The sequence below is a fragment of the Aythya fuligula genome, chromosome Z (assembly GCF_009819795.1).
Source record: "Aythya fuligula isolate bAytFul2 chromosome Z, bAytFul2.pri, whole genome shotgun sequence".
In the NCBI taxonomy this organism is placed as follows: Eukaryota; Metazoa; Chordata; class Aves; order Anseriformes; family Anatidae; genus Aythya; species Aythya fuligula.
This window is the reverse complement of record NC_045593.1, coordinates 65,112,427-65,125,446: the sequence shown is the minus strand read 5'-3', so window position 1 is coordinate 65,125,446 and position 13,020 is coordinate 65,112,427. Positions and strand designations below refer to the sequence as shown.

At 37.4% G+C, this 13,020-nt stretch overlaps 1 protein-coding gene across 1 annotated transcript in view; it reads right to left on the bottom strand.

Annotated features, from left to right (window-relative positions):
* CEP120 (centrosomal protein 120) overlaps positions 1–12,312 on the bottom strand; it is a 39,281-nt gene extending 26,969 nt beyond the window's left edge. The window contains exons 1-8 of the mRNA XM_032206280.1: positions 12,174–12,312; positions 10,208–10,364; positions 9,162–9,276; positions 8,074–8,215; positions 4,873–5,021; positions 2,928–3,125; positions 1,015–1,242; positions 583–799 (exon numbers count right to left, since the gene is read on the bottom strand). Of these exons, the coding sequence (XP_032062171.1) occupies positions 583–799; positions 1,015–1,242; positions 2,928–3,125; positions 4,873–5,021; positions 8,074–8,215; positions 9,162–9,276; positions 10,208–10,364; positions 12,174–12,225 (1,258 nt within the window). The 5' untranslated portion in view covers positions 12,226–12,312. The remainder of the gene's footprint in view (positions 1–582; positions 800–1,014; positions 1,243–2,927; positions 3,126–4,872; positions 5,022–8,073; positions 8,216–9,161; positions 9,277–10,207; positions 10,365–12,173) is intronic.
* Between the last annotated feature and the right edge of the window lie 708 nt (positions 12,313–13,020).

Below are 13,020 nucleotides of genomic sequence, written 5' to 3'. Positions count from 1 at the left end.
GCCCACCCCCTACGAGGGTTAGAGACAGTCCTGATGCTGTGCCAGCACTGCTCAGCAGCACACACAACACTGGTGTGAAACCCACTGCTGTTCTAGCTAGAAGTGCAGAGCACAGCATTGTATGGGCTGCTGCAGGGAAAGTTAACATCCCAGTCAGACCCAGTACAATTCATTTCTTTAGAATTTGAGCTTCTCTTAAAAATCCTACATTTCCCCTACTGTTTTATGTAATAATATACTTGAACCTTACACCACTGCTACTCTTCCCTGAAGAAATCAGTTTCTTCATGGGTTTGCACTGAAACTTGCATTTTCAAATTCGGGTAATTTCAAGTGTATCTGGAATTATTTTTCAAGCTGAAGATCATCCGTATCACTTGTAATCCACACATCAAATCTCCAGTTCAGATCTTCCATGTGCTTTCAACAACTACCATGTTCAAATTACATTTACTTTCATCCTATCACTTATTCTACATACATAATTCTTACTTGCTTAGGAATTATGACAACAAATGAGCAGTACATAATCCAAGAATGACTGCACTTAGCAAGTAGGGAGAAAAAAATCGTATCACATACTTGTTTTTTTCAGGTTTGTGCCTTTTTCAAACTTAAGACTTTCCACTTCACTTTCTGTTGCTTCATCTTCTGTTGGGGAAGAGTGGTCATTCTGAGATGGGACATCCTTGGATGTCTGCTGCAGGCCCTCTGTTTTTCCACTAACAGGTGAAAGAACTTTCTTCTGTGGCTGTTTAGGTTCAGTTGGAGCATTTAGGGGAATCAAAGGCTGTAGAGGCTGAAGAGATATTGTCCTCATTTATCATGGCTCCATGGAAATAGTCTGTTTTTAACATTTAACTTGGAGATTTTTTTTATGACAGAGAAGTTAAACAATGAAAAGATTACTCATAAAAGCAAGTTTTTTTCAAATGGGTACTTAACTGACTTAGAAATAACTTCAGACATGAAACTGCAACAATAACTAAATCAAAAATAATGAATAGCCTATACCTGTACATTTAAGCTCTCCTTTTGCAGAACTACAGATACACCCACGGTAGGAGCCATATCCAAGGGCAACTGTGGCATCTTTTGTTTAGCTCTATTTGGTGGAACAAGGACAAATGCTCCTTCTATTGCCACAGGGTGCTGATCAATTTCCACGCTTCCTTTCTTCAGTAGTCCAGACAGGGGTATTTCAGTGCTTCCAAGAGACTGGTCACCACAGCAAAGATGGATCTGTATGACATACCAGAATGTAACCGCCATATGCATTTCCACCAGAACTGTCTGTCAAAGCTCTGCTAGAGGCAGCAAATACAACAAAAATATCTTCATCCCTCGTCTAGTCCCTATATGCTGACAACAAATATTTTGAGGAGTATATTTCAATGCTGAGCAGGTAGGATTTGTCAAGTACTAGCACAGCAACAGATCATTGCTGGCTGCCCTCTGATGACCTGTCATGTCATCCATTCTGGATGACAAATTTAGTAGCTTGTGCTTTTTAAATACACTACAAACTCTTGCTCTTAATGTGAGATGCACAACCATGATGTACAGAACAATTAAAGCAAGTTCTCTGAAAGCTCTGTCTTTATTATATTTAGACTCCACTTAAATGGCAAGGATATTTGGAATTAAGTCACCACATTCTTAATTCTTTATCAGGATCATTATTCCTTTCTCAAACCTTGTCTCAACTCTTTCGTCCTTCCGCGGTATAGTATTTGCCCATATAAGTAAAGGAAGGATCTTAAAATTTTAGAAGTCACTCAGTGAAAGTTAATTATTGAAACTTACACACCAATTTGTTCGTTTGTCCAAACTTTTTTAAAAAGCAAACCACAGCATTGTATTCTGATCCTTAACATTTAACATACCTTTTTTTCCAGAAAATGAATACATTAATGCCAAGAGGTGTAAAACTATGTGTATATACATATATTACTATATTAAGGATCAGAATACAGTGTATACATATATTAAATACTTTGTTTCAAGGCAATAGGCTAGGGTAAATTCCCAAACACATCAGTACCCATGTTTCTCCAAGCATTAGAAGAATATTTCAAGATAACAAAAAAAATAAAAGTTCCTGTAACATTTTTAAACTAACCTAGATAACAAAACTAAAGTTGTCTATACAACTTCAAATCCTATAATCCAGTACAGAGGAGGAAGAAGAAAAAGACAACTTTAGAGGGCCCATACTCAGAATTACATTCTGTCACTGTCTTATTTACCAGCTGTGTTTAGAAACCCTGTACTATCCTCAGCAAAGTTGTCTAATTTTGTGATCACGTAAGTGTAAGCCAAAGCAGATCATCATAAACACTGTCTGTCATATTACATAACATTCAAAGTTAAAGCAACAAGTTGTTGCTAAAGATAAGCCACATCCCTTAACAGCCCAAATATTGCTGTAGTGTATGTAAAAAAGCATTCGGCTGAGAACTGGGAGAAAGCCAGACCTCTTATTATTCACAAGCCCTGTTGATGGCATGGATTATAGAACTTATTCAAGAGTTCACTCCATGGCTGGCATGGATGAGGTTCTAACAGGCAGCACTAATCAGGGCTGTGGGTTTGAGATGATCTGATTTCCAAGGAGGCTTCAGAGCACTCAAGAATGTCCTGTTTCATTCATTCTACCTTACATCATGACGTGGAACCCAGTTCACTATATACCCATCATTTAAGAAAAAAAAAAAAAAAAAAAAAAAAAAAAAAAAAAAAAAAGCACTTCATCTACACAGAAAACTTGCTGCTATAGCATTTCCCTCATTAGTATGAAAACCAAGTTATAATACAATCTTGTTCCAGAAAAAAATATTTTCCCTTTCAACCAGAGATAGATTCTGTTTCTTTTATTTTCATCATTTAATTTGTTTTCCATTCACATTTGAAAAGTAAACACTTACCTGCAATTTTGACTGTGCACAAAGATAAACTTGAAGAACATCAGCTGTACTACGTATTCGAACTGAAGCTCTTTCTGGCTCAAAATTTGGATTAATTAAATCAGTGAAAGTTTCATTTGTTACGTCATTTCCCAGTAACGAGTAGTAGAAAAAAAACTCAGGCTGTCGTTCAGGAAGCTTCATAGTACTAGGAACTAACTAAGAGAGAAACAGAAAAGAAGGAATCTTTCATTATTGTACAGCTACAGCAAACTTCAGGCACTACCTTGGAAACTAAAGGGCTTATCGTGATCTCACACTTCTGAGCAGCTATCCTGAACCACAGTTTACAGCTCCAACAAAATTAAAAAGAAAATTTTCATGTTAACATTCAAATAGAATTCAAAAACAGTTAACAAGGACACCAGAAACTTTCAAAATGATCCCTTTCAAGCTACTAGCAACATATACCAGAACCAAGGGCTGTAAATGATACAATATAATCAATAATGGCAAGCCCTGTACAAATATTCAAGAATAACAGCACCTCCACAAAGTATTTATAGCATAAATAAATTCCGTATCTATGTAACAATCTGCATTGTTATAGCATAACTTATATGACTGAATAAAACATTGGAACATTCAAAAACAGAGCTTCTCCCTTCTTTAGACATTGCATCCGTTGAGTTCAAATGGCACAAATGCTCTGGAGTGATCAGTGAATTTATTTCACACACCCCTGTAATTCTGGCATTTAAAGTCCCATTATTTTCTCTGAAGTGGATATGACCAAGCAAAGTTTGTCATGTACTTTGAGCTACCAATAATTCCAGACCATTATGAAAGTCACAACTTCCAGCCATCATAACTTGGGCAAGCCTGTACTTTGAAATCAGACAATGCAGAGAAACCTGAAGAGCATATCAGTGTTGTGGTACAGAACAGCTTGGACACAGCAGCTGTCTAAAGCTGAATTAATCACATTAGCCTGACACTTTATCCAAGCTATTAAGTCCTTCCCTTAAGCAACATATAAACTCTACCACTTCATACAGACTGAATTTAAAAGGTATTTAATCTTTCCAGAACTTTTGCATATGGCCACTACATTCTATCAAATACTAAGATTTATCAGCTTTCAGATAGGCTTTTACTTTGAGTTCAGTTTTTAACAGCTGTACAAGTAGAAAATTAAGCCTACCATACAGCTAGCCTGGAAGAAACAGTCACTATATTTAGCTGCTGTCCTCTGGACTTTCTCTGAAAAACAGCAAAGTATACAATATGCCTGAGAGCTTCCCCAAAGCACACTATTTTTGTCTGAGTCAACCAAATCCTTTTGACAAAATAGCAGGGGCTTGAATCATTTAACATGCAGGGTGACCAGGGACCTGAAACCCTGTATTGTTGCACTCTTAAAAGAATATATGTCAAACAGAAAACTGAAGCCAATTCCTAAGTTCAAGATCACCTTTGGTTCTAATTTTAGGCAAACTTTTCAAGAGCCAGTCTGGGAAGGTTTGAAGTTGGCCCCTTTCCTTTAGGGAAAGCAGCTCTGATGGTGAAGTTTAATATTCCACCATACTTGCTATATTGACATTTTTACATTTTTGTAGAATAGTTCATAAGGTAAATCTGCTGTGGTCCATACACATTTTTTTTAATGTTACAATATAAATTATGCACTTTAATGTAATGCATAGTTTAAAATTACAGTTGTAATGCCTCCCCCCCAATTCTGATCTTTCATCTCTAATTTGACATATAAATACTACATAAATGTTTCAAAATTCAATTTTTTATTAATTCAATATTGGGACAAGGCTATTTATTACAAGCAACAAGATGAAGTTGTATCTTCAAATATCCTAGAAATTAGAAATAGAAATAAGGCATAGGAAGGCAAAAATACAGGCATATTTCTATAGTACTTCTTCAAAACTAAACTGGTCATGAAACAAACCTGTTCCAACTGTGTGGCAAATGCAATGGTTACAGACAAAACAAAGTAGTCTCTGCAACACTCTGCTGGTCCAATCTGATGATAGCCCTCTTCTTCAATCAGGACCGGTACAATACTTTTAGGGTCTAGTCCAGAAAGAAAGGCAGACACTAATAGGGAAGAGAAAAATTACTAACTTAGGATGTTATACAAGATTCCTGCAGCAATTGATAATCATAATTTTACCTTTACTTACCTGTAATTTCTCTTACCACACATGCAATGAAGATCTTTTGATTGTTTTCAAAGCATTTCATCAAAGCAAAAGTTTAAGTATACTTCACAATAGCTACATTTTTTTTAGATAATTTCTATTTAGTGGACACATTGTTTTGCACACTACTATAAAGAATGTTAGTTTAATTGTTACAATGATGAGAACTTAATTTCATAGGCTGAGTCCATCACACTCTTTCTTCTTTGACTTGTCAAAAAAAATGCAAGACAGTAATTGCATATGACAGACTAACTGTTGACAGAAGCATGATGTTTCACTCCACTGAGCTTTCGAATGTCTCATTTGAAGACTTAGATGAAGTCTTCAGTGTATAAAATAGTGGAGACTTGCGTTAGAGGTTTTTATAATACTCTAGAAAATAGAGGAAAATGGTCACAACAGGACTCAGACACAGGTGAATGGGATTACAGGGTGCAAGCTCCATGGTCACTGTTTCTAATGAGCTAGCCTCCAGCAACATAGAGGTATTTAAAGTAAAGCCAGTTAAAAAGAGCTGTAGTTAACTTATTTTAGTGTGAGTTAAAATCATGCCACTTTATATACACCATGGACTACAAGCTGACTGGTCAAGTCACTGAACAACAAAAAGAAGCATTGATTTTCTCACCTGTATTTCTTTATCAGAAGGAAAAATAAAAACTGAACAAATATGCAATATGAAAAACACTATCTACTGCCTATGGATCACTGCTTTCCACCTGCAATTGTAAGATCCTGACAGCCCATATGCTTTCAACCTCTAAAAACGAACTCTAAAGTGAAACAAGTGAAATCTGAACTCTTGGTCAGACTTCAGAACCACAGACTATTAAACAGCTGAGACTGAAAAAGACAGTTTACTTAGTGTAACAGCCAGTTCAATTCCTGGGACAGGCAGAATTTCTAACATCTGCTGCATGCCCCAGCCAGGTAGCCCAGTAGCCTCGATACATCTAAAATCATTGAATTCACTTATGATCCAATGTAATTTTGAAACTCATCTTCAGAGCTAAACATAAACAGAAGAGCTCTTGAAAGCAAGGAAACAGGGAAACCACAGTTATTTGTAGAGCTACAGCGAGACAGTATTTAACAAAATAGTTTACACATACTTTGAAACAGTAAAATGATGCAATCAGAACTGAATTAAATAAAATAATACTTACAAAAACATGTTATACAATGTATTTTATGCACGTTTAGAAGACAGGGCATGCAGGGCTTGTAGTTGTACATAATGCACACTTTAAATACTACTTAAAATACATATCTCTAGTTTCCACATCCTACATTTTTTAAAAAAAGATACGATATAAAAATCGGGGATTTAAAAAAAGAATGACTACTCAAGAATAAACCCTTTCCACTCTAGTTTACCAGTTACCACTCCATAGTACCAGTAATTCAATACATTTCAAAGCACCTCAGATTACAGCAGACTAATAATCGCACAGCTCTTTTGATGAGCCAAAAGGCACAGTTTCAGACACTGTAAACATCAGACCACTCAGGTCAGTGAAGTGAAAATCAAAGTGCATGAATCCAAAAAACAAGAACATCCCATTAGCTATCCAACACAACTAGAACTGGGTGGTCTAGTGTTGTCATATGCAATGCTTAGAACATGAACCTTAAACCTGTGAAATTCTACATGCTTGTTTTCCTCCATTGTGTAAGTATGGCATTGACTAATTTTTAGATGGTAAAAACACAGGAGGCTTGCAAACTTGTTTGACTTCTATCTCCACAAAAAACAAGAAGTAGAAGACAGTGCGGGGCGAAAGGAGAAGGAAATTCCTATATCATCTACCAGTGTCATGACAGGTTAGACAGCTTGTAGATCAAAAGGTCACAAAATAGGTAGTAGAGGAAAAGAACATGATTTGTTAATTTATTATAAACTTAAGAGTACGTAAAATTCCTGGTGCTTTGTTGTGAACATGAAAGGAGAAAGCTAAGTAACTGAACTCCTTAGCTACTCCTGCAATGTGGCTGAGAAGACAAAGTCAGAGCCAGAAATCTTGGAAAAACACTGCAACTGAGTATTTTGTTTTTACAAAACCACTGATGTAGATGATGATGATAAACAAGTTACTAATGCAGAATTGCAAAAAAGTTACCTTCAGGGCAGGAACACAACGTATCAGAACAAATGCAGGAGAAAATACACCAGTCTAACGAAGGCTCAGTTTTTAAGTGGAATAGATTTTTGGGTGGGGGAAGGTAAATACATGCTTTTTTGTTTTAAACACAAACTTTTAAGGGGATTTAAAGAAAATAAACAACTCACAAAAAATTCCCAGACACAAGACTTACTGATCAGCACAGCACAAATTAAGACACTGGCTACTATATTACTGTCAAGTAATACTCAAGTTCTAACAGACTTGACACATTTCACTAATTACTTTTTGAAAGTACAAAGGAATCAGAACTAGTCCCAACAGTTAACTTAGTGTAGATGCTACAAATATTTCTTGTAAATGAACACAATGTGAGTGGTTCAACTTGACAAAAAAAATCAGAAAAGAAAAGCAGTCTACCCAACAAACAGTACAGTACCCTACTGTAGGACTTGCAATTTCAAGTCCAAACTAGTGAAACTGCTTTCTGTGAAGCTTTCTTATTTCTATGTTTACAGAACTTTCTAAAGCCCTGAAATCTAACCAGAGTGAAATGCCATTAGTACTGAGTCCCTGATCCTGATTTGAAAGACCAGTTAATTTGCATCTCAGTCCACCTGAAATCACACTATTACCAAAGTAAGAAATCCTATGAGTTATTATCACAAGACATGTTTTCTGTATGTATCATGTAGTGTTAGTTAATGCTACAATACAAAAAAAATATCTTCAGGCTCAAACAACATGTCTGCAACAAGTGATATGTTGATCTGTGTCACAGGAACACCTTTAATTCAAAGCCAATAACAGCATGTTACTTACCCCTCCCTTCTCTAGGGGGTGCCTCCTTTGCTTTAAAACCATCCACCAATGCTTTTGTATCAGTTTCCAACACCACACCTACTTGTATTTCGGATTTAAATTTAGTGTACTTGTTACTAAGCAGAGGGTACCATTTTGGTGTCTGCATAAACAAAAACAAAGGCATTTTAAAAGCAGAAGGATAATTAAAATATGGTCACAGAGAACAGACGTGCTCTAGTATTTCTACCTTGTCACTTACAGAAATGTACCTTGGCATTCATTTCTAAAATGAGTCTGTTTTGAGTACACTACTACACTAAATATGCCATAGAATGGAAAAAGAGTTGAACATTCTTTTCAACTGATCAGCACAGTAGACAAGTTAGCAAGCAAAATACACCATAAATCTTCACTTAGAAGAGAAAACTTTCAAGTTTTCAGCTGCAAGGGTGCAGAATGCATTATATGAATCACAAATCCTTATGAATTGTGATTTAAAATAAGAAACCAGGGTCAGGTCATGATCTACATCAGAATTTTTTTGATCAAGCACAACACAGAATTTTCATGAATGCTTTTTATATAGACAATATAAATGTCCCATGTCTGTCCCTCCCCATCCAACCCCCCTGCCATGTAAGGGGCTAGAACCCCTACAACATCTTGCACAGAAACACATTAAAAAAAACAAACACACACACCAAAAACAACTTCAGGCTCTAAAGTCTTGATTTGATGGAGACTCAATTCACTTGCTCAATAATAACTTGTAAAAACTTATTGAAGTAGTTGGTAAGTGATAGCAATGCTTTAATACGTTGCTTAGAAGTGTTTAAATTCTCAAATTCAGAAGTGCACAATTTTTTTTTAAATATACATACTTAGCTTTCTCATATTGTAGATCATTCTATTAAGATTAGTACAAAATTGCTTTTGTTTGCCCATGTTCTTACACAGTCAATAGCACTTTATTTTTAAAGAGATCTTAAGTAGGACTCATACTCCTTCAAAACAAGACTCAGAAGTTATGTCTTTGCCTCGATTCAGATTCTACTTTATCTGTAGCAGCACTGTTGTGAAAACATCAATTTGTAAAGTCTTTATACCTGTTTCTTTTCCTGCACAGCCCTTAAATCAAGTACAATATAGCCTATATTCTCTTTAGCTGAAGATACAGGATCCAATGCAAAACACTGGAGTTTGATAGGTGTACGCTGCAGCCTGTAAGAACATTTCAGTTGAAATCCAAGATGCTGAAGTTATTTCTGCAGTTAGCTCACAAAAAGTATTTCACAAGTTTCAAGCATACCAAAAACAATTTATTGAAATTCATAACATAGCTAGTTCTAACAGGTCAGCAACTGAGTTTACACTGAACTTCCAAAAATTCAGCATGAAGCAACAGAGAATGAGCAAATGAATAATTTTATAAGAAGAGTTTCTTGGGAATCTCACAAAGCCTCAAATGCTATTAATAAGAACAGTCATGTTAAATAAACCCAATCTTATCGATGTGCAAGAAATAAGTAATGCAACTTGCATTAAACTGCAATTACACTTGTGAGAAAAAGATTTTTGCAAAGCACCTAGAAGTTCTTAAAAATACAGCTGAAGTGTCTAGCATAAAATACATTCAGCCATTTTTCTTTCCTCAAAGTTTATATAGCCTTTTGAACTTATTTGACACATAAAAGTACTACCTCAATATTTTCAGTCAAAACCAATGACATGTATGGAAATCAAATCCAATTTCTCAGCTTTATTTGAAATCTTCAAAGAGATTTTACATAGGCTTTTCAAGCTTAAAGTTAACTTAATTCTGTGTCATAGAATACAATACATAAGGGAAGCTTGAATCCAATGCTTAAACTATAGCTTTTCTCATTTGACTTTTTTTTTTTTTTTAAAAGTACTATAAATGGAAGCTTTAGAAGCTTTTAAACTCACTTATCTTTCACACGTGACTTTAGTTTGCTGTGGAAACAAAACGGTAGATCAACATATAGCTAAAAGAAGGCTTCTAAGGAAAAATCCAAAAAAGCTCAAGTGAAAATAATACAAACATTGTATTTCAGTAGCTGTAAGCACAAGAAAAATAAGTTGAACTCCAGAGCAAATTTAATTTATTTCAGATTTAACTTTCCACTGTTACCTGTGCTGATGAAGTGCTTTCCTATCAAGTTCCCAAGCCAATTCAGTGGCAAATTCTGGCTGATCAGTATGCTCTACAGGATCAGTAGCCAGCTGTTCACCATCAAACTTGGCTTCCACTATAAGCATGTACTTTGGTCGTTTTGGAAAATAGCGCCCTGCAACAGAGTGTAATAGCAAGACATCATAACTAAAAAAAAAAAATTGAGAGCTCATATTTTCATCTTAAATGATTACATAAAAATATTTCCCATGTTTCTCGTATCTTCCCTGATATACTCTAAGATTGGATTTTAAGAATGTGTTCTTACTATTTAAAAGTTTAAAACAAACCATTTGTGAAGCACGCAGAAACAGTGAGATATTAAGTAACACATAATAATTAACATAATTCAGAATTGCAATTAATTATAATTAATAAACCCAGCAACCAGTATGATTTAATTTTGATAAATCTATGACGAGGAAGAGATCAAGCCAAAAGGTAACAAACAGGAAAGTTTAAACATCCTTCCTTCATTACAGATTTGATCACTGTCTTACATCAAAGCAGGGAACATGACCTCATGAGCATAGTGAAAGGTGTTTTTCCAGTTACTTGTGATTTCAAAAAAAAAAAAAAAAAAAATCATTATTGGATTAACAGAATGTTTAAGGTCATACCATGTGACAAGATGAAGGGAAACGGCCTCAAGTTGCACCAGGGGAGGTTTAGGTTAGATATTAGGAGAAATTTATTTACTGAAAGGGTTCTGCTGAACTGAAACAGGCTGCCCTGGGAAGTAGTCCAGTCACCATCCCTGAAAGTCTTCAAAAGACATGTAGATGTAGAGCTTAGAGACATCTTTCAGTGGTTCAGTAGACTTGTCAGTATCAGGTTAATGATTGGACTGCACAATCTTAGAGTTCTTTTACAACATGAATGATTTTATGATTTGTCCTGGATTCATCACCATCCTATATTCTGCTTAATAATTTCAGTGGCAAAATGAATTGTTAAGATTTGCATATTTCACCAAATGGGAAGGGGCTACATGCCTTTCAGAAGACAGAATCTTAAGCTTTAAGTTAAATTACCTTGGCAAACAACATAAGTAGCCAGAGAAATAGAATCATAGAATGGTTTGGGTTGGAATAGACCTTAAAGACCTTCTGATTCCAGCCCTCTTGCAGGGACGCAAGAGGAGCCTCCTAGAGAAAAGGAGGCTCAGGGGCGACCTTATTGCTCTCTACAGATACCTTAAAGGAGGCTGTAGCGAGGTGGGGGCTGGCCTGTTCTCCCACGTGCCTGGTGACAGGACGAGGGGGAATGGGCTAAAGTTGTGCTAGGGGAGTTTTAGGTTGGATCTTAGGAAGAACTTCTTTACTGAAAGGGTTGTTAGGCATTGGAACAGGCTGCTCAGGGAAGTGGTGGAGTCACCATCCCAGGAGGTCTTTAAAAGATGTTTAGATGTAGAGCTTAGGGATGTGGTTTAGTGGGGACTGTTAGTGTTAGGTCAGAGGTTGGACTCGATGATCTTGAGGTCTCTTCCAACCTAGAAATTCTGTGATTCTGTGACGCCTCCCACCAGCCCAGGTTGTCCAAAGCCCCATCCAGCCTGGCCTTGAACACCTCCAGGGATAGGGCATCCACAGCTCCTCTGGGCAGCCTGTGCCAACGCCTCATTGCCCTCTGAGGGAAGAATTTCCTCCCACTGTCTAATCTAAGTCTACCCTCTTTTAGTTTATATCTGTCACTCCTTATCTTATTGCTACACTGCCTGATAAAAAAATAATTGTGTGAAGTAGGTCATAAAATTAGGTAGAATTAGAGCACGTTACAAACAGAAAGCACAGACACGCCCCCAACAGCAACAACAAGCCCTCACTGGCACAGTCAGGCACAGACGCCAGCACTCACAAACTCATTCGCAGACCGCTGGCAGCGGATGGAGAACCCTACGGAGAGCCCCCGCCGCCCCGCTCACCTTCCAGGATGGAGACGACGATCAGCAGCCGGTCGGCGGCCCTGGGCACCATCGCCCCGCTCCGATCGGATCCGGATCCGCTCCGCCCTCGGGGTGCCGCGGGGCTCGACCGCAGCCGGCGGGACAACGGCCGCCGCCTCACGGCCTTTTAAACGCCAACCGCCGCCTCCCGGCGCACTTCCGCCTGGCAACGGCGCGCCCCGCCCGCCGCTCCGCCCGCACTTCCGGCAGCTTCTTCCCGCCCGGTGATGGCGGGGAGGGGACGGGGGGCGGCCATGGCGGGGCTGGCTCCCTCGCAGCCCTCACGTTATAATCTTCCTGTGGTAACGCTGAGGCGTTACGGCCCTTTTCCTTGCATTCTGTGGCAGGGCAGTCTGAATAAATTCTAGCAAAACGCAACGTTGTCGCTCCTGCGTCGTTTCTAAGGTGTTGAATCTTTAATGTGAAGTAGTAATTCAGCAGTAATAACAGGAGTGCATGCCACCAGTATCTTAACTTACACATATACCTTTTTCTTTTGACTTTATAATGCAAAAGAAAACCTTCATGTTGATTTTTTATTATTATTTTCACATGACAGACTGTAGTAATAACTCTGTCCTGACACAAAAACCTTCAATTTAAAACATACTTAACATAAATAACACTTAAGTACAACTTCAATTTAAATACTACAAATATTCCACGAGTTGCAATTATAAGGAGATGGAGAACCACCTTCTTTTAGCTGTGGTTGATTCTAGTACTGAAGCACTGTTCAATGAATTTTCATAATTCTGAATGGAATGTATGAGTGGTGCTTTCTGTCATGGCACCTTCTGTTGTACAGCACTGCATTTGATACTAC